Source organism: Eriocheir sinensis, chromosome 13 (assembly GCF_024679095.1).
Source record: "Eriocheir sinensis breed Jianghai 21 chromosome 13, ASM2467909v1, whole genome shotgun sequence".
In the NCBI taxonomy this organism is placed as follows: Eukaryota; Metazoa; Arthropoda; class Malacostraca; order Decapoda; family Varunidae; genus Eriocheir; species Eriocheir sinensis.
In genome coordinates, this window is record NC_066521.1 from 5,162,293 (window position 1) to 5,189,273 (window position 26,981).

Sequence of the window (26,981 nt, forward strand, 5' to 3'; positions counted from 1 at the left end):
ACATTACCGCTGTGACGTCCTCTTCACTTGATTACGCCGCCATAGCCGCCGATCAGTCCGGCGACGCAGAGCTGGAGAAGCTTCTGAACAACCCGGCGCTTAAAGTGAAGAAAATCACACTCCCAGGCACCAAGGTCACTCTCTACGCTGACGTCTCCACGGCCACCATCCGTCCCTACCTGCCACAGCGACACCGCTACCAGGCCTTCCGTCAGCTTCACGACCTCTCTCATCCTGGCATTCGAGCCTCGCAGCGCCTGATGACGTCCCGCTTCATTTGGGAGGGAATTAACAAAGACGTCAGACTATGGACCAAAACCTGCACTGACTGCCAAGCCTCCAAGGTGACGCGACACACACACTCTCCACCCGGCACCATCACGCCCGTCACGGAGAGGTTCGACCATGTCCACATCGACCTTGTTGGTCGCCTGTCACCCTCCGCAGGCCACCGCTACATCCTCACCTGCGTGGATCGTTTCACACGCTGGCCCGAGGCCGCCCCCATCGTTGACATCACTACGGACGCCGTCGCCCACGCCTTCATCGCTACTTGGGTCTACAGGTTCGGCGTCCCTCTCAGCCTCACCTCAGACCGCGGCGGCCAGTTCGAGGCTAACGTGTGGAGCAAAGTTATGACCCTCCTCGGCATCCGCCGCTACAGAACGTCAAGCTATCACCCGCAGGCTAACGGCATGGTCGAGCGCTTCCATCGGCAGCTGAAATCCTCCCTCATGGCCTCCACCCAACGCGACAACTGGTCCCTGGCTCTTCCTTTGGTCCTCCTCGGCATCAGGTCTTCCCTGAAGGAAGACCTGCACCACTCCTCGGCTGAGCTAATGTACGGCACCAACCTCCGGCTCCCAGGCGAACTTCTGGCGCCCACACCTGACACCGCCCCCTGCGGCGTCCAGGACTTCGCCGCCCGCCTTAAAGGTGCCATGAGGAGCCTCCAGCCGGTGCAGCCTCGCTCTTCCCCGAAGAAGACCTTCGTCAACCAGGACCTCGACACCTGCACCCACGTCTTCGTGCGCGTGGATGCCGTTCGGCGGCCCCTGCAGCAGCCCTACCAAGGACCCTACCGCGTACTGAGACGGACCAGAAAGACTGTCACGATCGACAAACATGGTTCTCAGGACGCGGTCTCCATAGACAGGGTCAAGCCGGCGTACCTGCTGGCCCCAGACCAGGCGCCCCATCTCTCCGTCGCCGAAACAACACCGTCTGCACCAGTCCGCACCAGGAAGATATCGTTCCTTCTATGAAGTCACTGGGGGGGAATATCTGTAGCAGTCACCGCTCAAATCGCGTGTTCCTTCCCCTCAGTGACACATAAGAAAATGGGACACTGCAGAGAAAGGCTTTAAAATTCTGTGTTTTCATGTTCATCGTCGGTACTTGTCTTTGTCCGCGTCGTGTCTTCAATGTTTATCTTTCTTGTACTCGTTTACCTTTGACTGTCCGTCATTGTCCTTTTGTTGTCCACCGTTACACATTGTTATACACATACACCAACACTTAAATGTTAACCTACGCAAACAACATTCACACAAACGCATACCCACACAAACACCTTTTCTTTGTGTTGTGTTTGTCTCAATGACTTGTATTTTTGTCCAATAAAGTAACCCTGGCGGATATGACTTTCTCTATCCGTGAACCGATTAGCACTTAGAACACTCGCTACCACCAACAGGGAGCGGCTGGACCATCAGGCTTAGATGCCAAGGGGTGGAAACACCTCCTCAGTAAGAACATCATTGGTAATCCATCTGTGGATCTTCGCGACGCAATAGCCGTCCTAGCAAGAAAATTAGCGTCAGAGAATTGCCAATACCTCAAGCCTTTGACGGCCTGCCGGCTCATCCCGCTGGATAAAAAACCAGGCTGTCGTCCCATCGGGATAAGGAACGTGCTCAGGAGGATCATAGGCAAGGCTGTCACGAAAGTGATGAAGGACGACGTGAGGAAGGCGGTGGGAAACCTCCAAGTGTGTACGGGTCAGCAGGCTGGGTGTGAAGCTGCCATTCACGCCGTCAGGAAAATGTTCGAATACCCAGAATGCGAGGCGGTGCTGATGGTGGACGCTGCTAATGCGTTCAACATCATCAACAGGAAAACAGCACTGCACAAAATCAAATTCAAGTGCCCTATCTTTGCCTAATATATTGAAAATACGTACAAGGAACCTGCCAGACCGTTCATCAGCAGTCATAATGACCAACGACTTGGAGACCCGGAGGCCATACAGTCCTCAGAGGGCGACGTAGTGGCCATGGCAATGTTTACCCCGGGAATTATGAAGCTGCAGGACATCATCCGCCATGATAACACCAACGTCAAACAGGTGGCGTATGCGGATGACCTCACCGGGGTAGGAAAGTCTGCAGACCTCAGGAAATGGTGGGACCTCGTCAATATACACGGCCTTAAAATAGGATACCGTCCCAGTGCCACTAAGTCTGTGGTGATTGTAAAACCAGAGGCATACGATCGGGCCAAAACCGTCTTGCAGGGCAGTAACGTGAAGCTGTCAGTGACTGGTGTAAGACACCTCGAAGCAGAGCACTCACTGAAAGAGCTGAATACATAATTGAATATGTGAAAACAGCTGTAAAGCGCTGGATGTCCGGTCTGCAGAGGCTGAGCGAGATCGCCAAAACAGAACCGCAGGCAGCCTACGCAGCATTTACGTACGGTGTCATGCAGAAGGGGAACTACCTCATGAGGACAGTTCTTGACGTTGCTCTGTTACTAAAACCTCTGAAAGGTGCAATCAGAAACACCTTCACACCTGCGATAGCAAATGATAGATGCCCCAGCGACCAGGAGCGAAGGTTGCTGGAGTTGCCGCCAAGAATGGGTGGGCTCGGCATCACAAACCCGCAAAATCTGGCAGAGTCTGAATTCGAGAACTCACTCCAAATCTTAGCCTCCTTGACCGGACACATTATCGACCAAAACGAAAGGGGAGAAGACAACCCTCAAGAAATTATGTCACTAAGGAATTAAATCTCCAAGAACCGAGAAGGAAAACAGAGAGACACTCAAAGTGATCTAATGAGAGAACTCCCGGAAGACACAAGGAGGAGGACAGATATAGCACAGGAGATGGGCGCTTAGAACTTGCTAACCACACTACCTACATCAGGGCAAATGGCTTCAACTTAAAAAAGAATTCACAGATGCCATTGCCCTGAGGTATGGCTGGCCAGTGGATGGGCTCCCGAACATGTGTAACTGTGGCTCACCTTTCAACCAAAACCATGCCATGACATGCAAGACAGGAGGCTTCGTCTGCATGAGACATGACAAAGTGAGAGACGTGACAGCTCAGATGCTGAAAGAAGTCTGTCACGACGTGACCGTGGAGCCCTCAGCAAGGCGAACACCTCGCCAGACGCACCGCTAATGATTCGAACGAAGCACGAGTGAATGTTAACGCCAGAGGGTTTTGGACTCGTTTACAAAGGGCGTATTTTGACATAAGGATCTTTGATCCCATGGCCCATTGCCACAGAGACCTGACCCTCGATGCAGCTCTCTCAAGAAACGAACAAGAGAAAAACAGAGCGTATGAAGAAAGAATAAAGAATGTGGACCAGGGCTCCTTCACCCCGTTAGTATTCACGACGTCGGGAGGGATGGAACCAAGGGCGCAGAGTTTTTACGCAAGACTCGCCGAAACACTGGCGGATAAGAAACAGCAGCCGAGAGGCACTGTGGTTGCCTGGATGAGATGCAGGCTGTCCTTCTCCCTCCTGAGATCAGCCTTGGTCTGCCTGAGAGGAACCAGGTCACCAGCACCCATGCAAAACCACCCACATTGCCGACCTGGACTTTGAGGAGACGGTGGTTGATAGTCGTATCAACCACAAGCTCTGTTAGCTTAAGAACAATACGCTTAATAATGTTTGTAATACTAAATAAAGATGGTTGTCGGCCACAGTCATTGGCGGGCTGTGGCCAATGAGTTGCTTTGTGAAATTAAGACTATGAGGAAAGATACCTCTCACAACGTAACTCTAATGGATGGAGACCGTATTAAAAAAAAATAGTAGTAGTAGTAGTAGTAGTAGTAGTAGTAGTAGTAGTAGTAGTAGTAGTAGTAGTAGTATCGTTATCAGTAGAAGAAGTACCAGTAGTAGTAGTAGTAGTAGTAATAGTAGTAGCAGTAGTAGTAACAGTAGTAGTAGCAGCAGTAGTAGTGGTAGCAGTAGCAGTAGTAGTAGCATCAGTAGTAGTAGCATCAGTAGTAGTTGTAGCAGTTGCAGTAGCTGGCTTACGTTACCGATGTGGCCGTTAACGTAGCTGTCGTTCTTTGTGGTGGTATTGTTATTGGTGTTGGCGGCGGCACCGTTAGTTAAGAAGATAATTGTGTCCTTGTTTGCACGCCTTTTTCTGCAGCAGAACAAATGCGCATAAACAATAGTAATGCATAGGAGGGAAGAATAAAGATGGATAAATTCATGCATATAATGAGAGAGAGAGAGAGATATTTACATAGATTTACATAGAAAATTAGACCACACAGACCCCATAGTCCAGACTAGGTGGTCTGTCCTGAAACCTAAGTGATTCTACATTAATCAGATGGCTCCAAACCTTTGCATTTCAACTCTAGTTAATATTAAGTTGAAGGAAGTGACGGTCGAGTTACACTGTTACACTGGACCACTGAAGGTGGGAATTTATTCCATTCTTGCACTACAACGTTGGTGAAGAAAAATTTGGTGCAGTCTAAATTTCCTTGTCTACATTTAAGTTTTGTTCCATTATTCCTCATTCACAAAGTGTCATCAGTCATAAACAATTTTGATCTGTCTACATTCGTGAATCCATCAAGTATTTTAAAACATTCGATCAGTTTTTTTCCCGGAGGAGACGTTTCTCAAGCGAGAACATGTTAAGGGCGGAAAGCCTTTCGTCGTAAGGTTTGTTGCGCAAGGAAGGGATCATTTTTGTTGCCCGACGTTGAGCACCTTCTAACTTAGCAATCTCCTTTGCATTGTGGGGAGACCAAAAATTTACCTCATATTCCAATTGGGGCCTCACTAAACTATTGTAGAGCGGAAGTATGACATCTTTATTTCTGAATAAAAGTTTTTTTTCTTTAATGAAGCCCAACATTCTGTTCGCTTTATTTGCTGCATCGATGCATTGCTGTGAGAATTTGAGGTATGACGCAATTTTGACACCCAGGTCTTTGACGTACTGAACGCTTTTGAGTTTAACGCCGCGCATTTCATAATCGAACTTGAAGGATCTGGCACTTGCTACATTAAAGGACATCTCCCATCTATCAGACCAAGCAGAAATTTTATGCAAATTCTCTTGGAGGCTTTGTCTGTCTTCGTCAGTGAGAACCGAGTTACCAATCTTTGTGTCGTCTGCAAATTTACTAATACGATTATTGATTCCAACATCCACATCGTTGATGTAAATAATGAAGAGCGCTGGGCCTAGAACCGAGTCCTGAGGCACGCAACGAGTGACCGGCACCCACTCTGAGTTAAATCCGCCGACGATCACCACTCTTTGTTGTCTGTTGCTCAACCAATTCGCGATCCATTGGTGTACTTGACCATCAATGCCTAGTTGCTTTAATTTATTAAGTAATTAATGATATGGGACTTTATCATACGCTTTCTGGAAATCAAGATAGACTACGTCCAGTGATTTAGTTACGTCATAAACTGAGAAGAGGTCGTTATAAAAGGTCAATAGGTTTGACAGGCAGGATCTTTCGTTACGGAAGCCATGTTGTGAATCCCCAATTAATGAGTGGCTTTCAAGGTAACTCACAATTTTGTCTCTAATTATGCTTTCGAGTAGCTTACCTACACAGTACTGCACCAGCTGCTCTAGAGCAAATGGGTACGCTGTTAACCAAGCTGGTCAATGAAAGAGGATGAAAGCCAGAGGTGGGGGTTAACACTGAAATCACCCAAGATAAATAATTCATCAAAGGAAGCGCAAGTCAAGAGACTTGTTCCATCTTGGAATTCAAATATTCAAAGAATTTTACATAGTTGGTACACTTATGTGAGAAATAGACAGCATATCTAGTAATACAATAAAATTTCATTTTTAGCCAAATGGGAGAAAACTTTGGAGAATCAAGGTCGTGGGCAGAAGAACAAGTGATATCGCTGGTTACATAGACGTAGCGTCTAAATTTGAACTGAAATTTAGGGTAGAGATAATAGGAGGGAACAGAGTAGAGAATACTGTCAAGAAACCTGTTTCGGTTAGTAAGAGGTGAGGTTTGGATCAATGAAGGTGTTGAACAGAATGGAAAGAGGAGCGAAGACCGCGAATGTTGTAGCAGTTAATGGAGAGAATGCTGGAACAGCTATCAAGACCCCTCTTTATGTCGTTGCCAAAAATGAGGTCCCACCTGAGGGCATTAACTTCTGGCTCCCTGTCCACCTAGCTCTTTCTCTCAGTAGGAGCAGGACTCTTACTGAAGCACTGATGGTGTACTCCTACACGCTCCTTGAACTTGGACATCAATGAAGGCAGACATTCCTCCGCTCACTGTAGTTATTTCGCCTGAATATTCCACCACCCAGCTTAAACTTATTTAATGCCGTCTTATGTAAAACCACATCATCATCATCATCATCATCATTATTATTATTATTATTATTATTATTATTATTATTATTATTATTATTATTATTATTATTACTATTATTATTACTATTCATAGTAATAATAATAATAATAATAATAATAATAATATTATTATTATTATTATTATTATTATTATTATTATTATTATTATTATTATTATTATTATTATTATTATTATTATTATTATTGGTAGTAGTAGTAGTAGTAGTAGTAGTAGTAGTAGTAGCAGCAGAAGTAGTAGTTGTAGTGGTAGTAGTAATTATATGTTATTAATTTTATTATTATTATTATTATCATTATAAATATTATTATTACTATTTATTATTATTATTATTATTATTATTATTATTATTATTATTACTATTTATTATTATTATTATTATTATTATTATTATTATTATTATTATTATTATTATTATTATTTTTATTATTGTTATTATCATTATTATTATTATTATTATTATTATTATTATTGTTAGTTATTATTATTATGATTATTATTATTATTATTATTATTATTATTATTATTATTATTATTATTATTATTATTAATGTTCTTACTAATAATATCACTTTTTTTTCAGGAGGAGAGAAGAGATGTCAACTTCTCTTGCCCCTCGCCGTGTTGAGATGTGGAGGAGATGGCGGCTCGTGGTGGTCGTACTCATATTATCTTTGTTTGAAAACCATGTCAGCGCCTTCGATATCATCAGCACCTTGAGGCTACGAAAGTGTTTTTGCGACAAGTTCCAGGCGTGGGATGGTACCAAGTGCCTCGACAACATCCCCACAGCTCTCCCCATTTATAATCACACCTTCGATGGACCCCAAAAACATGTAATTGACGTGCAGAGGTATGCAAAGGGCTATAACACAAGCTTGTTTGAAAATGTGACAGTTCAAGATATACACTGTTCCAAGGGTCTTTACCGCAGTACTCTCTCCGGTGACATCCTTCTACTGCCCGACGGTCGGCTGCTGCGGCTGAATACTAACACTGCTCTACCAGCGGAGAGTTTCTGTGTCCTGCACCTTTGGAAAAACGGCATCATGTCCTTTGATGCTCATGTCTGCCTACGACCCCCGGCTGTACCACGCTGCTGCCCGATGGACCACCTTCTGGGGCGGGATGGATCATGCTACTCCAAGAAGACCCTCAAGGCACCACCGATCCTGATAGGCGAGCATGAGATGGACTGGAACAGCTTGGATGGTGATATGATACCTCAAACGTGTGAAGAGCATGAATACCACCACTATGTCCATTTGCGAGAGGACGGGGGGCAGTTACGAGACACTCATCCAACGGCTACACTAAACTGGAGCCCTCCGGTGTGGACAGCATCCCTGACCTATGCCACCAAGTACTGCGTAGCGATGCAGGAAGGAGAGGCCGGTGAGTTGGAGTTCGTAGCGCAAATTTGCTTCAAGGACTACTCAAAGTACCACGAGAAGCAGTGCGGGGCTGCTGCGTGTGTCCGTAAGTGTTGCCCAGAGAATGCGCTGCTATACCATAGGGTGTGTGTGGATGCCTTCTCCGAGGAGGAGAAATGGCGCCCGTCCCAGATACCAAATCAGACGATCAACAAAGAGTGGAAGATTGTGACCGGTGAGCCTGGTTGTCCAAGCTTACCGCATCAAGAGCCCATGCACCTCCTGCCCAACGGCTTCCTGCAGCTGGCCGCTGACATTCCCGCCGTGCCTCCCTCACAGTATTGCGTTGATAACCTCCTTGACGCAGAAGAGAACATAGACAACATAGCTCTCATTTGTTCCTTGCCAGCCAATACTGAATGTCTCTGGCGTGATAAGCTGATAAAGGTAAGAAGCAATCTCTCTCTCTCTCTCTCTCTCTCTCTCTCTCTCTCTCTCTCTCTCTCTCTCTCTCTCTCTCTCTCTCTCTCTCTCTCTCTCTCTCTCTCTCTCTCTCTCTTCCCTGACGTATTCCATTGCAGCATACCAAACACACTAAGTGCTTAAAGTAAAGAAAAAGTATAGGCTTGAGTCATCGTCATGTCTTCCTCATGCGGGCGTGGTCTTTAGGTTTCCTCATGCGGAAGTCGATTGCCTTCAATTTTTTTTCATACACTCGGCAAAGAGTATCATAAGTATGCCATTATAGTCGGTTCACCCAAGTCTGAAGTGAGCCTTATCGTGCGCTGGTAACCTGCTGTCACACGGTGTGTCCGAATTCGTGCTATGCTAGCCTACGCATAGTAAACAGTGGTAAGTGTCAATAATATGCAGGCAGCAATAACAAATGCTGTCAATTATAGTCGATTTTAAGTAAGAAAATATTAGTAATGTCGCGGTGGCTGAGGTTAGGCGGTGGCTGGGTGGTAGCGTACTGGGCCCACATTTACCACATGATGGACGACGCGAGTTCGAATCCTCACACTACCACCTCGGATTTTCCTGTCACCGCCGAGTGGGTTAAAGCTACCCACATGCTGTCCTGAAGACCACCCATCAGCCCGGACTCTAGAGGAAACCGTCCAAGTGAATCAAGAACGAGTTCCGGGGGGCAGCATGAGCCAAGAGAAGAAGGCGCCACTATAAACACTTGCCTGCGCCATGACTGGCTGGGGCCTGAACATCATCCAGTCCCCTCAATCGCTATAGGCGTAGACGTAAAAAAAGAAAAAAATAGCTGTTTTATTAATATGAAGCCTGCTAATTTTCTCAGTGGTGGACAGCACCAAGGCTGTTTAAAAATTATAATCAGCGATCTTGTACATTAACAAAACAGCTATTTGCGACATTACTAATATTTTTTTTAACTTATAATCGACTATAACTGACGGTATTTATTATTGCTGTCTGCATATTATTGACACTGACGACTGCTTATTATGCGTAGGGTAGCATACAGTATCCACGAAATCGGACACGCCGTGTGACAGCAGGTTGCCAGGGCACGATAATGCTCACTTCAGACTTGGGTGAACCGACTGTAACCAAGATTGGAACTGGAGGAGGCCCCTTCCTGACTATGCATTCACAATAAATTTCCATCCACTGCATTTGTTGTATTGCACTTTATCATCGTTTCTTGCTTATTTTGCTTTTCTTCTTGCATTTAATTCAATTTATCATATATCTTTGTACGGTCCCTATACCTTTATGCTTTGCTTGGAGGGTTGAGATGGCAGGCACCTCCATTCCTCCATTTTTTTAGGTGATAAAATCAATCAATCAACCATTCCAATCTTTCAGGTCTTGATGGGGGTGTCATGTGTGTTCCTGGTGGTGACGCTGGGGGTGTACCTGGGTGTGGCTGAGCTCAGGGACCAAATGTACGGCCGCTGCCTCATCTCACTGGTGGCCGCGATGCTCACAGCCTACATCGGCCTCATGATCGACGCTAGATACATCCTCGAGGCTGAGTGCTATGCTAAGGGTGAGTGTATACTTTCTGTGGTTAGGTGCTCACACGCATATTGTGATTTCTTATTTTATGATAAGATAGAATTATATATAACCGAAACGCAAATTTAAAGGTAAAACATTCACATTTTTCTAGCGTTCAACCAGATGGTCAGCACGTACGACAACAGACAAAAAAAAGTCATGGACTGTTAGTTTTGCGTCCCTAAGTCAGATTTTCCATGTACCCATTGGTGTCGCCAAACAGCTGAGATGGTTGTCAAGGAAACAGTCATTTGACTCGCCTACAGAAAACTGTTAAAAGCTCATGGAAAATACGGAAATAGACGATAATCCGCCACAACATTTACCACTGAAAAACCTCTCATATATATATATATATATATATATATATATATATATATATATATATATATATATATATCTCAACAAACCACTTGTGCCAGGAATCGAACCCGTACTTTCTGAATAGAAATCAAGGCGCATACCAACCATGCCACCTGATGAGCTAAAAGACTTCACGCCAGAGGTTGCATTTAAGCAGCCAACCTGACGCCCCCACCCTCTTACGAGGAATGAAAGGTGAAGAAGTCCCTCTCACGCTCGGGGCAGTCGGAAAGAACTTTGATCAATCCCAGACGACACAACGCCGTGGTATATATATCAAGAAACTGTCTTTAACCGACAGAAAAACATCTCAACAAACCACTTGTGCAATCAATCGTTAAACCCGTACTTTCTGAATATAAATCAAGGCGCATACCAACCATGCACCTGTTGTGTCGTCTGGGATTGATTAAAGTTCTTTCCGACTGCCCTGAGCGTGAGCGGTTAAAGACAGTTTCTTGATAGATATATATATATATATATATATATATATATATATATATATATATATATATATATATATATATATATATATATATATATTCGTGTGGAGTAGGTAGGAAGACACCTACCGAAACGGGCGTACGCCACTCCCGGTGAGGTATAAATGGGAAGTGAGGAGAGTGCTGAAGCCCTCCAAAGACCCTTCCCATATCCTCATATCCTCCTCCAGGGAGGACTCCCCTTCTGGCTCCCGACTTCGGAGGTGTCTTGATAACTCCTCAAACCTCTTTCTTATCAGTTTCTGAAACGTTCGCGGTCTTCGTTCCAATTTTCATTTTGTGGAACACCACCTCTCCTCCTCTAAATCTCACCTTCTCTTTCTCACAGAAACGCAGGTTTCTGAGGCTACAGACAGATATCTCTACTCTGTTCCCTCCTACTATCTCTATCCTAAATTTCATTCCAGAGCTGGATGTTGCGTCTATGTACGCAACGACAACACTTGCTCTAGTGCCCACTACCTTGACTATTCTGAATTTTCCACCATATGGCTAAGACTTCATCGTCATTCTATTACTAATTACATCTGTGTTGTTTATCTCTCACCTAACTCTACTAAATATGCAAAATTCTTTGACTATTTGAACTCTAAAGTGGAGCACATCTTGACCCGCTCTCCCTTCGCTGAAATCTCCATCTAGGAGATTTCAATGTTCACCACCAGCTTTTGCTTTCATCCTCTTTCACTGTCCAGCCCGGTGAACAAGCCTACAACTTTGCTCTCCTCAACGATCTAGAGCAGTTGGACCAGCACCCTACACGTATTCCCGACCGTCTTGGAGACAGGCCCAACATACTAAACCTCTTCCTTACCTCTAACCCTTCTCTTACTCTGTCAAATTGTTCTCTCCGTTGGGCTCCTCCGATCACAACCTTATTTCTGTATCCTGTCCTATCGCTCCTGTATATCCTCTGGACCCACAGAAGAGGCGATGCTTCTGGCATTTTGCTTCAACTCGGTGGGACAACCTGAGGATGTACTTTTCCGATTTCCCGTGGAATGATTACTGCTTCCAGGAGAGAGACCCCTCTGAGTGTACCCAGCGCATTGTCTCTGGAATGGAGGCATACATTCCAATTACTTTATCTAATCCTCATTCTAAAAAGCCTTGGTTTAATCACGCTTGTTCTCGTGCTGTCAAAGATAGAGACGCAGCTCAGAAAAGGTACCAGAGCCTTTGAACTCCTGCTAACCATGATCTTTACATACCCGCCCAGAATCGAGCCAAATCTACTCTTCGACTTACCAACAGCTCTTTCATCCATAGCAAATGTCAAAACCTTTCTTTTTTTCTAATTCTTTCAGAGACTTCTGACACCTAGCCAAAAATATCTATTCCAACTTCACTTCTTCTTTCCCTCCTCTCCTTAACCCTGACGGAAGCACAATCGTCTCAGTTATCTCTAAGGCTGAACTCTTCGCTTAAACTTTCTGTAGCAACTCCACTCTTGACGATTCTGGGCATATTCCTCCTACTCATCTCCCCTCTGAATCCTTCATGCCTGTTATTAAGATTCTTCAGAATGATGTTTGTTATCCCCTCTCTGGCTTCAACTCTCAGAAGGCTTATGGACCAAATGAAGTGCCTCCTATTATCCTTAAAAAATGTGCTTCCGTGCTGACACCCTGCCGGATCAAACTCTTTTGCCTCTGCTTGTCAACATCTACTTTTCCTTCCTGCTGGAAGTTCGCCTTCATACAGCCTGTGCCTAAGAATGGTGACCGTTCCAATCCCTCAAATTATAGCTTTACTTTCCTGTCTATCTAAAGCTTTTGAATCAATCCATAAAGATTCAAAAGCACCTTTCCACTTCTGACCTTCTATCTGATCGCCTTTATGGGTTCCGCAAGGGGCGTTCTATTGGCGATCTTCTTACTCTCTTAACTGATTCTTGGTCATCGTCTCTTAGCCGTTTCGGTGAAACTTTCTCAGTTGCTCTAGACATATCGAAAGCTTTCGATAGGGTCTGGCACGACTCTTTGCTTTCTAAGCTGCCCTCTTTCGAATTATATCCCTCTCTCTGTTCCTTTATCTCCAGTTTCCGTCCCGGCCGTTCTATCTCTGCTCCGGTAGACGGTCACTATTCTTCCCCTAAACCTATCAACAGTGGTGTCCCACAGGGCTCTGTCCTATCACCCACTCTCTTCCTGTTATTCATCAATGATCTTTCCATAACAGACTATCCTATCCACTCATACAATGAGGACTCCACTCTGCATTATTCAATTTCTTTCAACAGAAGACCCTTTCAACAAGAATTACATGACTCTACAGTAGACTGGAGGCTGCAGAACGCTTAATCTCAGACTTTGCTATCATTTCCGATTGGGGTAAAAGGAACCTTGTGTCCATCAGTGCCTCAAAAACCCAATTTCTATAAACTCGACACGATTATCCAAACACCTATTCTCTATTCTTCGACAACACTCATCTGTCACCTTCTTCAACACTAAACATCTTCAGTCTATCCTTAACTCGAAATCTTAACCGCAAACTTTACATATTCTCTCTCACCAAATCAGCTTCCTCATGGTTGGGTGTTCTGTATCGTCTCCGCCAGTTCTTCTCCCCCGCACAGTTGCTATCCATATACAGGGCCTTTTTCGCCCTCGTATGGAGATGCATCTCACGTGTGGGGAGGCTCCACTCACACAGAACTGTTGGACAGAGTGGAGTCTGAGGCTCTTCGTCTCATCAGCTCTTCTCCTCTTACTGATAGTCTTTTATCTCTTAAATTCTGCCGCCATGTTCCCTCACTTTCTATCTTCCATCGATATTTTCTCGCTGACTGCTCTTCTAAACCTGCTAACTGCATGCCTCAACCCCCTCCCGCGGCCTCGCCGCACACATCTTTTTACTCAAACTCATCCCTTTACTGTCCAAAACCCTTACGCACAAGTTAACCAGCATCTTCGTTCTTTCATCCCGCACACTGATAAACTCTGGAACAATCTTCCTTCATATGTATTTCCTCTTGCCTTCCACTTGAATTTTCTAAAATGGAGGGTATCAGGACAACTCTCCTCCCGAAATTAACCTATCTTTCGGCCACTCTTTTGGAGCAGTAAGTAGCATGCTTTTTATATTATCGTTTCCTTCTTTTTTTTGCCCTTGAATTGTTTCCTTTGCTGTAAAAAAAAAGCAGCAGCACCAAACAGTGATGCATTATATACACACACACACACACACACACACACACACACACACACACACATATATATATATATATATATATATATATATATATATATATATATATAGATATATATATATATATATATATATATATATATATATATATATATATGTGTGTGTGTAGAGAGAGAGAGAGAGAGAGAGAGAGAGAGAGAGAGAGAGAGAGAGAGAGAATATTTATCTATTTATTTTTAATTTAAATACTTATTTTTTGTACGTGTTAGCCCACGGCACCAGTAGGCTTTCTTGAGGACCTTGGTGGTCGGTCTAAGCCCGTCATGTCGCAAGCAATTATTTATAGAGGCACCATATATTCTTAGCCGGTGACATCTCAAGTAATGGACGGCGGACTCTTTTGATTTTGTGGCGCCCTTGTCATTAAGCCTCGAATTTTGGAAAATCAACCGCGTTGGTGCGCATCGCCATAACTCCCTTATTTCTGAGGCTACAGAAAAGTTTCTGGTATCAATCGACGGTAAAATGAATAGTCTATATTTTTAATAAGCGACCGGGCTCAAAAATTGACTCGAAAAGGTTAAAAAGCGAATAAATTCGCAAAATAACGGCTCTGAAAAAAAATTTTCAGTTCCCAACCTTGAAACCCACTCATTTTGGGGGAATTTCAAATTACCTATTTAACAAATACTTTAGCACTACCAATGTGCTTTCCAATATGATGCATAACATTTCCCTACTGCCAGTAGTTTCGTCGCTCGAGCTCGAAACGTAAACCTTTTTGAGAGCGATTTTGACGAACTCCAGACACTTTGCCGTTTTTGTCTAGTGTGGCATTGCTATTGCCTCTAGAAGGCTGTGATATGCCCCTCATGGCAATGTAGTTGGACCAGCTCGAAGGATGTTTCGATAGCTCGATTCCAAGTTTATCGGCGAGCCGTCGCAAAATAGCCTGTTTTGGGGGGTCTTTTGACGCGATTTGGACACGTCCTAGTTTTTTGCTTATAACTTTTTTACTTATTTAATGCTTTCCAATGTTATTTTTCTGATTATTAATCTGTATTTATAAAGCTTTCATTTGCCACCAAGCACGCTTTTCTAGCTTCAGTAGTTTTTGCTCGAGCTTGACCAGAATTCGCGACGAAAATTCTCCGAATCAGACTCGTTTCACGCGCCGGGACGAAAAACCTTCCTGACGCCACAAAAAATAATATATCTGCATAAAAATTCATATGTGAACATTTCAATATGTTGACTATCTCGCATTAAATCATTTTAAGATATCTATATAAAAAGGAACTATTTTGATATAATCATCTCGCTATATAAATCAACCTATATTGAGCGCCTTATTATACTTGTTACTTTTTTTATTTCCTCCCATTTATGAAATATACATTTAATTTGCTTCCTTTTAATACCATATATATATATATATATATATATATATATATATATATATATATATATATATATATATATATATATATATATATATATATATATATATATATATATATATATATATATATATATATATATATATATATATATATATATATATATATATATATATATATATATATATATATATATATATATATATATATATATATATATATATATATATATATATATATATATATATATATATATATATATATATATATATATATATATATAGGTATCTTAAAATGCTTTTAATACAAGATAGTCAACATATTGAAGTGTTCATATTTGAAATTTTATGCAGATATATTACTTTTTGTGGCGTCAGGAAGGTTTTTCGTCCCGGCGCGTGAAATGAGTCAGATTCGCCGAATTTTCGTCGCGACTTCTGGTCAAAGAGCAGCAAAACTGGAAGAAGCGTGTGGTGGTGGCAAAAATGAGCTCTATTAATACAGATTAATAATCAGAAAAAAATTGGAAAGAACTAAATACGTAAAATAGTTATAAGCAAAAAACTAGGACGTGTCCAAATCGCGGCAAAAGGGCCGAAAACAGGCTGTTTTGTTACGGCTCGACGACAAACCTGAAATCGAGCTATCACACTATCCTTCAAGCTGGTGAAATTTAATTGCCAGGAGGAGCAACATGCCAAATTACATCCTTCTAGAGGTAATAGCAATGCCGAACTAGACCAAAACAGCAAAGTGTCAGGAGTTCGTCAAAATCGCTCTCAAAAGGGTTTGCGTTTCGAGCTCTAGCGACGAAACTACTGGGAGTAAGGAAATGTTATGCATCATATTGGAAAGCACATTGGTAGAGCTAAAGTATTTGTTAGATAGATTTGTTGAAATTCTCAAAAAATGAGTGGGTTTCAAGATTGTGAACTCATAGTTTTTTTTCAGAGTCGTTTTTTGAGAATATATTCGAATTCTTACCCTTTCGAGTCGTTTTTTGAGCACGGTCGCCTAATAATAAATATAGTCCTTTCATTTTCCCGTCGATTGATACCATAAACATTTCTGTAGCCCAATAAATAAAAGAGTTATGGCGTTTCGCACCAAAGCGGTTGATATTCTAAATTCGCGACTTAATGACAGGGCTGGGGCAAGTTTCCGTCCTAGCTCATGCTGCCACCCCGGAGCTCATTCTTGATTCACTTTGGACAGTTTCCTCTAGATTCCGGTTGATGAGTGGTCTTCAGGACAGCATGTGAGTAGTCCTAATATATATATATATATATATATATATATATATATATATATATATATATATATATATATATATATATATATATATATATATATTATATGGGAGTCGACAGTGTGACGGCGCCGCGTTCAGGACGACGCGAGTTCAATCTCCGCCCGGTGCCACCAAGCTGGGATATTTCAGCCGCCGCCGAGTGGCTTAAAAATACCCACATGCTGTTCAGAAGACCACCTATCAACCCGGACTCTAAATTCTAGGATTAAAGATGAGCTCCGAGAGACAAGCATGTGCCAATGCAAGATGGCGCCACTATAAAACACTAGCCTGCGCCAAACGGGCTGATCCATACCATCAGGTCCCTCTAAAAAAAAAGCCTACCGGCGCCACAGGTGAAGATGTAAAAAAAAAATATATATATATATATATATATATATATATATATATATATATATATATATATATATATATATATATATATATATATATATATATATATATATATATATATATATATATATATATATATATATATATATATATATATATATATATATATATATATATATATATATATATATATATATATATATATATATATATATATATATATATATATATATATATATATATATATATATATATATATATATATATATATATATATATATATATATATATATATATATATATATATATATATATATATATATATATATATATATATATATATATATATATATATATATATATATATATATATATATATATATATATATATATATATATATATATATATATATATATATATATATATATATATATATATATATATATATATATATATATATATATATATATATATATATATATATCTGTGCACCCTCTAGACCAACCGAAGAGGCGATGCTTCTGGCATTTTGCTTCAGCTCGGTGGGACGACCTGAGGATGTACTTTTCCGATTTCCGGTGGAATGATTACTGCTTCCAGAAAAGATACCCCCTCTGTGTGTGCCCAGCGCATCACAGAGGTGATTGTCTCTGAAATGGAGGCACACATTCCACGTACTTTCTCTACTCCTCATGTTAAAAAACCTTGGTTTAATCTCGCTTGTTATCATGCTGTCAAAGATAGAGAGGCAGCTCACGATAGGTACCAGAGCCTTCGAACTCCCGCTAATCATAATCTTTACATTTCTGCCCGGAATCGTGCCAAATCTATTCTCCGACTAACCAAAACCTCCTTCATTAATAGAAAATGTCAAAACCTCTCTCTCTCTAATTCTTCCCGTGACTTCTGGCATCTAGTCAAAAATATCTCCTCCAATTTCACTTTTTCTTCTTTCCCACCTCCCCATAACCCTGATGGCAACACTGCCGTCTCTAAGGCTGAACTCTTCGCTCAAACTTTCTGTAAGAACTCCACCCTGGACGATTCTGGGCATAATACTTCTACACATCCCCCTCTGACCTCTTTATGCCTATAATTGAGATTCGTAATGATGTTTTCTATGCCCTCTCTGGCCTCAACTCTCAGAAGGCCTGATGGAGTGCCTCCTATTATCCTTAAAATCTATGCTTCCGTACTGACACCCTGCCTGGTCAAACTCTTTCGCCTCTGCCTGTCAGCATCTACCTTTCCTTCCTGCTGGAAATATGCCTTCATACAGCCTGTGCCTAAGAAGGGTGACCATTCCAATCCCTCAAACTACCGTCCTATAGCTTTGCTTTCTTGTTTATCTAAAACTTTTGAATCAATCTTTAACCAGAAGATTCAAAAGCACGTTTCCACTTCTGACCTCCTATCTGGTCGCCAGTGTGGGTTCTGCAAGGGGCGTTATACTGGTGATCTCCTTGCCTTCCAAAATGACTCTTGGTCATCCTCTCTTAGCCGTTTCGGTGTAACCTTTGCTATTGCGCTGGACATATCAAAAGCCTTTGATAGGGTCAGGTACAAATCTTTGCTTTCCAAACTACCCTCCTACGGTTTCTATCCTTCTCTCTGAACCTTTATCTCAAGCTTCCTCTCTGACCGTTCTATTTCTGCTGTGGTAAACGGTCACTGTTCTTCCCCTAAACCTATTAATAGTTGTGTCCTATCCATTTTTACGCCGATGACTCGACTCTGCATTACTCAACGTCTTTTAATAGAAAACCCTCCCAACATGAACTAAATGATTCCAGGATGAAGGCGGCAGAATGCTTAGCCTCAGGCCTTACTATTATTTCCGACTGGGGAAAGAAGAACTTGGTGTCCTTCAACGCCTCAAAAACACAGTTTCTCGACCCATCCACTCGACACAATCTTTCAAATAACTATCCCCTATTCTTTGACAACACTCACCTGTCACCTTCTTCAATACTAAACATCCTCGGTCTATCCTTAACTCAAAATCTCAGCTGGAAACTTCCTATCTCTTGTCTTACTAAATCAGCTTCCTCGAGGCTGGACGTTCTGTACCGTCTCCGCCAGTTCTTCTTCCCCGCACAGTTGCTATCCATTTACAGGAGCCTTGTCCGCCCAGGTATGAAGTATGCATCTAACGTGTGGGGGGGGCTCCACTCACATAGCTCTCTTGGACAGAGTGGACTTCTATCGATATTTTCATGGTGACTGCTCTTCTGAACTTGCTAACTGCATGCTTCCCTCCCTCCCGCGGCCTCGTAACACACGACTTGCTACTCAAGCTCATCCTTTTACTGTCCAAATCCCTTAATCCCTTATATATATATATATATATATATATATATATATATATATATATATATATATATATATATATATATATATATATATATATATATATATATATATATATATATATATATATATATATATATATATATATATACACACACACCAAGGAAAGACCTCGCTACTGAGGAAGGGTCTAGCCGCCATATTCTCAGTGAAGTTCTTCCCTCTTCGTCGAAGCATCGCTTAGAGAGTGTGTTTCCGTTGAAGGTTATGCCCAGTCCTTAACCTTCGAAACAATCTTTCCGTGTAGTGTTGGTACTACTGCAAATCAAACAAACGTTGAAAACCGAAACCTTAATGCAATTTAGGTACATTTCTATAATGGATTATATAGTGTGACTAATATTTATGTAAACAGTGCTTGATACAGTGACATACATTATATATAGCAGAAATTTTACATTGATGCATTTAATTGGTTGGTACCCGTGGCTATGTTTGCTTCCCTTTCATATCATCCCGTTACCTGTGGGCGGAGCTTATGAGACCCCGTTAGAATAAACTGCTTTTATTTTCTTTATTTTCCTCCTGTTCCATGAGACATCTCTTTCTCCCTTCGTTATTTCTCACTTGTAAATACATTTTAACAAGCTTTAGAGCTCCTGTCAGTGGGTGGAAAATGGTATCATCTATATTGCTGAGCTTTGCTAAGCTCCACCCACAGGTGACGTCACGAGTTTGGAGATTGGCTGTGGTAAGCCCAGGACGGAGTACCAAATACCACCACATATTCATACAGACTTGTGAAACAATCGCCCGGAGAAAGCCTGTTAGTCCGTCACTTTAAAATTCATCCCAGCAATTTTAATTCATGCTTATGGTTCGAAGTGCCCGCCCTACAAACGCTCAAAAAAGATAGCTGTTGTGAATAGTTGAGACTAAAGGGCGGGGCGTGCTGGTTGAGAGGTGTGTTCCAGTGTTGGCTTAAATTATCATAGGAACCGTGAAGTCTTAAATGAACAGAAAAATATTGTTTCTCGCTTTGTATTATTTTTTTATACAAGGCCTAGAAAACTTAAATTGTTGTTATACCCAATTAATAATACAGCAACATGGAAAAATGTTGTAATAAAGCAATAAATGTGCGAAGATATTAGCGAAGAGCGGGCCTTCACCTCCTCTTCGTCAAGAGAGGAAATTAGTTCCTTTTTTTCCCGCTCGCCGCTTCGCGCGCTGCATCAAAGACACTCCTCGTCACTGAGAAAACCGTTTGGTCCACGAAGCCTTGTTTCCTCGCGTGAAGGGGGAAAAGATAGTTTGAGAATTCCACCGTAGGACCCGAAATCGCGATCTAGCGAACATGACTAGCTTCGGCGAAGTCATACAGCCGATTAAGAAAGAGTATAAGACTATCATAAGATATAAGGAGACTATCTTAAGAAAAATAATATAATCAATGCTCAACTGGCCATCACATTCAATGAAATATGCATTAGAGAAAGACTCCTGCCCATATACACCCTCAATATATATATATATATATATATATATATATATATATATATATATATATATATATATATATATATATATATATACACACACACACACACACATATATATATATATATATATATATATATATATATATATATATATATATATATATATATATATATATATATATATGTGTGTGTGTGTGTGTGTGTGTTATATATATTTTTTTACAACAATGGAGACAGCTCAAGGGCACACAAAAAAAGAAAACAATAATAAATAAAAAAACGCTACTCGCTGCTCCCAAAAAAGAATCAAAAGAGGTGGCCGAAAGAAAGGTCAATTTCGGGAGGAGAGGCGTCCTGAAACGCTCCTTTTGAAAGAGTTCAAGTCGTAGGCAGGAGGAAATACACATGAAGGAAGATTGTTCCAGAGTTTACCAGCGTGAGGGATGAAAGAGTGAAGATGCTGGTTAACTCTTGCATAAGGGGTTTGGACAGTATAGGGAGGGATAGGGTAGAAAGTCGTGTGCAGCGGGGCCGCGGGAGGGGGGGAGGCATGCAGTTAGCAAGTTCAGAAGAGCAGTCAGCGTAGAAATATCGATAGAAGATAGAAAGAGAGGCAACGTCGCGGCGGAGTTTAAGAGGTAGAAGACTATCAGTAGGAGGAGGAGAGCTGATGACACGAAGAGCCTTAGACTCCACTTTCCAGAAGAGCTGTGTAAGTGGAGCCTCCTCACACGTGAGATGCATACTCCATACGAGGGCGGACAAGGCCCCTGTATATGGATAGCAACTGCGCGGGGGAGAAGAACTGGCGGAGACGATACAGAACGCCCAACCTCGAGGAAGCTGATTTAGCGAGAGAGGAGATATGAAGTTTCCAGTTGAGATTTTGAGTTAAGGATAGACCGAGGATGTTTAGTGTTAAAGACGGTGACAGCTGAGTGATGTTGAAGAATAGGGGATAGGTGTTTGGAAGATTGTGTCGAGTTTATAGGTGGAGAAATTGAGTTTTTGAGGCATTGAAGGACACAAGGTTCCTTCTGCCCCAATCGGAAATGATAGCATGGTCTGAGGTTAAGCGTTCTGCAGCCTCCAGTCTGGAGTCGTGTACTTCCTGTTGAGAGGGTATTCTATTTAAAGAAGTTGAATAATGCAGAGTGGAGTCGTCGGCGTATGAGTGGCGAGGACAGTTTGTTATGGAAAGAAGATCATTGATGAATAACAGGAAGAGAGTGGGTGATAGGACAGAGCCCTGTGGAACGCCACTGTTGATAGGTTTAGGGGAAGAGCAGTGACCGTCTACCACTGCAGAGATAGAACGGCCGGAAAGGAAACTGGAGATAAAGGAACAGAGAGAGGGATAGAATCCGAAAGAGGGCAGTTTAGACAGCAAAGACTGGTGCCAGACTCTATCGAAGGCTTTCGATATGTCTAGCGCAACAAAGAAAGTTTCACCGAAACGGCTAAGAGAGGATGACCAAGAGTCAGTTAAGAGAGCAAGAAGATCGCCAGTAGAACGCCCCTTGCGGAATCCATACTGGCAATCAGATAGAAGGTTAGAAGTGGAAAGGTGCTTTTTAATCTCCCGGTTAAGGATTGATTCAAACGCTTTAGATAGCTATAGGGCGATAGTTTGAGGGACTGGAACGGTCACCCTTCTTAGGCACAGGCTGTACAAAGGCATACTTCCAGCAGGAAGGAAAGATGGATGTTGATAGGCAGAGACGAAAGAGTTTGACCAGGCAGGGTGTCAGCACAGAAGCATATTTTTTAAGGACAATAGGAGGCACTCCATCAGGTCCATAAGCCTTCTGAGAGTTGATGCCAGACAGGGCATAGAAAACATCATTTGGAAGAATCTTTATAACAGGCATAAAGAAGTCAGAGGGGAGATGAGAAGGAGGAATATGCCCAGAATCGTAGTATCGTAGAATCGAGTAGGGTGCTGAACCATCTACTCAAGGTCGTTGAGGAGAGCAAAGTTGTAGGTTTGTCTACAAGGCTGGTCAGTGAAAGAGGATGAAAGCCAAAGCTGGTGGTGAACAATGATTTCAGCAAAGGGAGAGTGAGTCAAGATGTGCTCCACTTTTAGAGTTCAAATAGTCAAAGAATTTTACATAGTTAGTAGAGTTAGGCGAGAGATATACAGCACAGATGTATTTAGTAATAGAATGACAATGAAGTATTAGCCAGATGGTGGAAAATTCAGAAGAGTCAAGGTCGTGAGCACGAGAGCAAGTGATGTCGTTGCGCATGTAGGCGCAACATCCAGCTTTAGATTGAAATTTAGGATAGAGATAGTAGGAGGGAACAGAGTAGAGGTTGCTGTCAGTAGCCATAGAAACTTGTGTTTCGGTGAGGAAGAGAAGGTGAGGTTTAGAGGAGGAGAGATGGTGTTCCACAGAATGAAAATTAGAACGAAGACCGCGAATGTTGCAGAAATTGATAAGGAGGAGGTTCGAGGAGTTATCAGGACACCTCTCAAGTCGGCAGCCAGAAGGGGAGTCCTCCCTGGGGGTATTTATGGGCCCCCCATATATATATATATATATATATATATATATATATATATATATATATATATATATATATATATATATATATATATATATATATATATATATATATATATATATATATATATATATATATATATATATATATATATATATATATATATATATATATATATATATATATATATATATATATATATATATGGATTGGGTTCAAGTTCAGGCGACTGTACTTAAGGCCAAATCCAAGACCTGGATATTTTTCAAGTACAAGTACAAGTACAGTCACTGTGCTATCTGAAGCCCAAGTACAAGTACATGTCATTACGCTTAAGTACAAGTACTTTATATGATAAAAAAATTCCTGTCACTGGTTCGTAAAGCAAGAGAGTTAGTAGTTTTCGTATATGCACTTCAATAAGACATAAAACTATTACACTACAATATCATAACGCTCAACGTACGTATTTACCCAAGTGTATTATCACAAAGTTCACTAGCAGCTATACTCAGTATATAACTTTAAATTAAATACAATGTACTTGTTTGCTTTTGAATGTGCTTGGTATTTTTCAAGCACTTTGGTTATAAGTACAAGTACAATTGAACTTTTAATCTCCAAGTACACGTACAAGTACGTGAAAATATGTACTTAAGTCCATGTCCAAGTACAAGTACATGTACTTGAAGCCAACCTTCGTATATATATATATATATATATATATATATATATATATATATATATATATATATATATATATATATATATATATATATATATATATATATATATATATATATATATATACGCCTATATATATATGTACGCCTATAGCGCGGTAGGCTTTCTTGAGGGGCCTGGGTGGTAGTCGGCCCCAGCCCGTCATGGCGCAGGCAAGTGTTTATAGTGGCGCCATCTTCTCTTGCCTTATGCTGCCCCTCGGAACTCCTTTTTAATTCACTTGGACGGTTTCCTCTAGAGTCCGGGTTGATGGGTGGTCTTCAGAACAGCATGTGGGTAGTTTTAAGCCACTCGGCGGTGACTGAAAAATCCGAGGTGGTAGCGTGGGGATTCGAACCCTCGTCGTCCATCACACGGTGAATGTGGGCCCAGCACGCTACCACTCAGCCACCGCCTACCCTAATATATATATATATATATATATATATATATATATATATATATATATATATATGTATATATATATATATATATATATATATATATATATATATATATATATATATATATATATATATATATATATATATATATTTTTTTTTTTTTATTTATTATTTATTTTTACAACAAAGGAGACAGCTCAAGGGCACGAAAAAAGAAAACAATAATAAAAAAAAATCCCGCTACTCGCTGCTCCTAAAGTAAAGCAAAAGAGGTGGCCGAAAGGAAGATCAAATACAGGAGGAGAGGTGTCCTGATACCTCCTCTTGAAAGAGTTCAAGTCGTAGGCAGGAGGAAATACAGATGAAGGAAGATTGTTCCAGAGTTTACCAGCGTGAGGGATGAAAGAGTGAAGATGCTGGTTAACTCTTACATAAGGGTTTGGACAGTATAGGGATGAGCATGAGTAGAAAGTCGAGTGCAGCAGGGCCGCGGGAGGGGGGAGGCATGCAGTTAGCAAGTTCAGAAGAGCAGTCAGCGTGAAAATATCGATAGCAGATAGAAAGAGAGGCAACATGGCGGCGGAATTTAAGAGTTAGAAGACTATAAGTAAGAGGAGGTGTGCTGATGAGACGAAGAGCCTTAGACTCTTCTCTGTCCAGAAGAGCTGTGTAAGTGGAGCACCCCCAGATGTGAGATGCATAGTCCATACACCATATATATATATATATATATATATATATATATATATATATATATATATATATATATATATATATATATATATATATATATGTATATATATATATATATATATATATATATATATATATATATATATATATATATATATATATATATATATATATATATACATATTTATGATTATTGCTTCCAGGATACAGACCCCTCTGTGTGTGCTCAGCGCATCACAGAGGTGATTGTCTCTGGGATGGAGGCATACATCTCTCGTTCTTTTTCTACTCCTCACGCTAAAAAGCCTTGGTTTAATCACGCTTGTTCTCGTGCTGTCAATGATAGAGAGGCAGCTCACAAAAGGTACCTGAGCCTTCAAACTAATGCTAATTATAAACTTTACATTTCTGCCCGGAATCGTGCCAAATCTATTCTCCGACTAACCAAAAACTCTTTCATTAATAGAAAATGCCAAAACCTTGCTTTCTCTAACTCTTCCCGTGACTTCTGGCATCTAGCCAAAAACATCTCCTCCAACTTCACCTCTTCATCTTTCCCTCCACTCCTCAGTCCTGACGGCAACACTGCCGTCTCATCTATCTCTAAGGCTGAACTCTTCTCTCAAACTTTTTTCTAAAAACTCCACTCTGGACGATTCTGGGCATATTCTTCCAACTCATCCCCCCTCTGACTCCTTTAAGCCTGTTATAAAGATTCTTCAAAATTATGTTTTCTATGCCCTCTCTGGCCTCAATCCTCAGAAGGCTTATGGACCTGATGGAGTGCCTCCTATTGTCCTTAAAAACTGTGCCTCCGTGCTGTTACCCTGCCTGGTCAAACTCTTTCGCCTCTGCCTGTCAACATCTACCTTTCCTTCCTGCCGGAAGTATGCCTTCATACAGCCTGTGCCTAAGAAGGGTGACCATTCCAATCCCTCAAACTACCGTCCTATTGCTTTACTTTCTTGTCTATCTAAAGCTTTTGAATCAATCCTTAACCGGAAGATTCAAAAGCACCTTTCCACTTATGACCTTCTATCTGATCGCCAGTATGGGTTCCGCAAGGGGCGTTCTACTGGTGATCTCCTAGCCTTCTTAACTCACTCTTGGTCATCCTCTCTTAGCCGTTTCGGTGAAACCTTCGCTATTGCGCTGGACATATCAAAAGCTTTTGATAGGGTCTGGCACAAATCTTTGCTTTCCAAACTACCCTCCTACGGTTTCTATCCTTCTCTCTGTACCTTTATCTCCAGTTTCCTTTCTGACCGTTCTATTTCTGCTGTGGTAGACGGTCACTGCTCTTCCCCTAAACCTATTAATAGTGGTGTCCCAAAGTGTTCTGTCCTATCTCCCACTCTCTTTCTGTTGTTCATTAATGATCTTCTTTCCAAAACGAACTGTCCTATCCATTCCTACGCCGACGATTCCACTCTGCAACTTCTTTTAATAGAAGACCCACCCTACAGGAGCTTAACGACTCAAGGCTGGTGGCTGCAGAACGCTTAGCCTCAGACCTTACTATTATTTCCGATTGGGGCAAGAAGAACCTGGTGTCCTTCAACGCTTCAAAAACACAGTTTCTCCACCTATCCACTCGACACAATCTTCCAAACAACTATCCCCTATTCTTTGACAAAACCCAGCTATCACCTTCCTTAACACTAAACATCCTCGGTCTATCCTTAACTCAAAATCTCAACTGGAAACTTCATATCTCATCTCT

At 41.4% G+C, this 26,981-nt stretch overlaps 1 protein-coding gene across 9 annotated transcripts in view; it reads left to right on the top strand.

Moving 5' to 3' along the window:
- LOC126997910 (probable G-protein coupled receptor Mth-like 3) overlaps window positions 1–26,981 on the top strand; it is a 101,952-nt gene that overhangs the window by 20,601 nt on the left and 54,370 nt on the right. For all 9 annotated transcript variants that reach the window (XR_007752463.1, XR_007752466.1, XR_007752465.1 and 6 more), the window contains exons 2-3: window positions 7,224–8,460; window positions 9,856–10,039. Coding sequence is in view for 4 of the 9 variants with exons in the window: in XM_050859122.1 (XP_050715079.1) it covers window positions 7,237–8,460; window positions 9,856–10,039 (1,408 nt within the window). In the remaining 5 variants the exon portion in view is untranslated. The remainder of the gene's footprint in view (window positions 1–7,223; window positions 8,461–9,855; window positions 10,040–26,981) is intronic.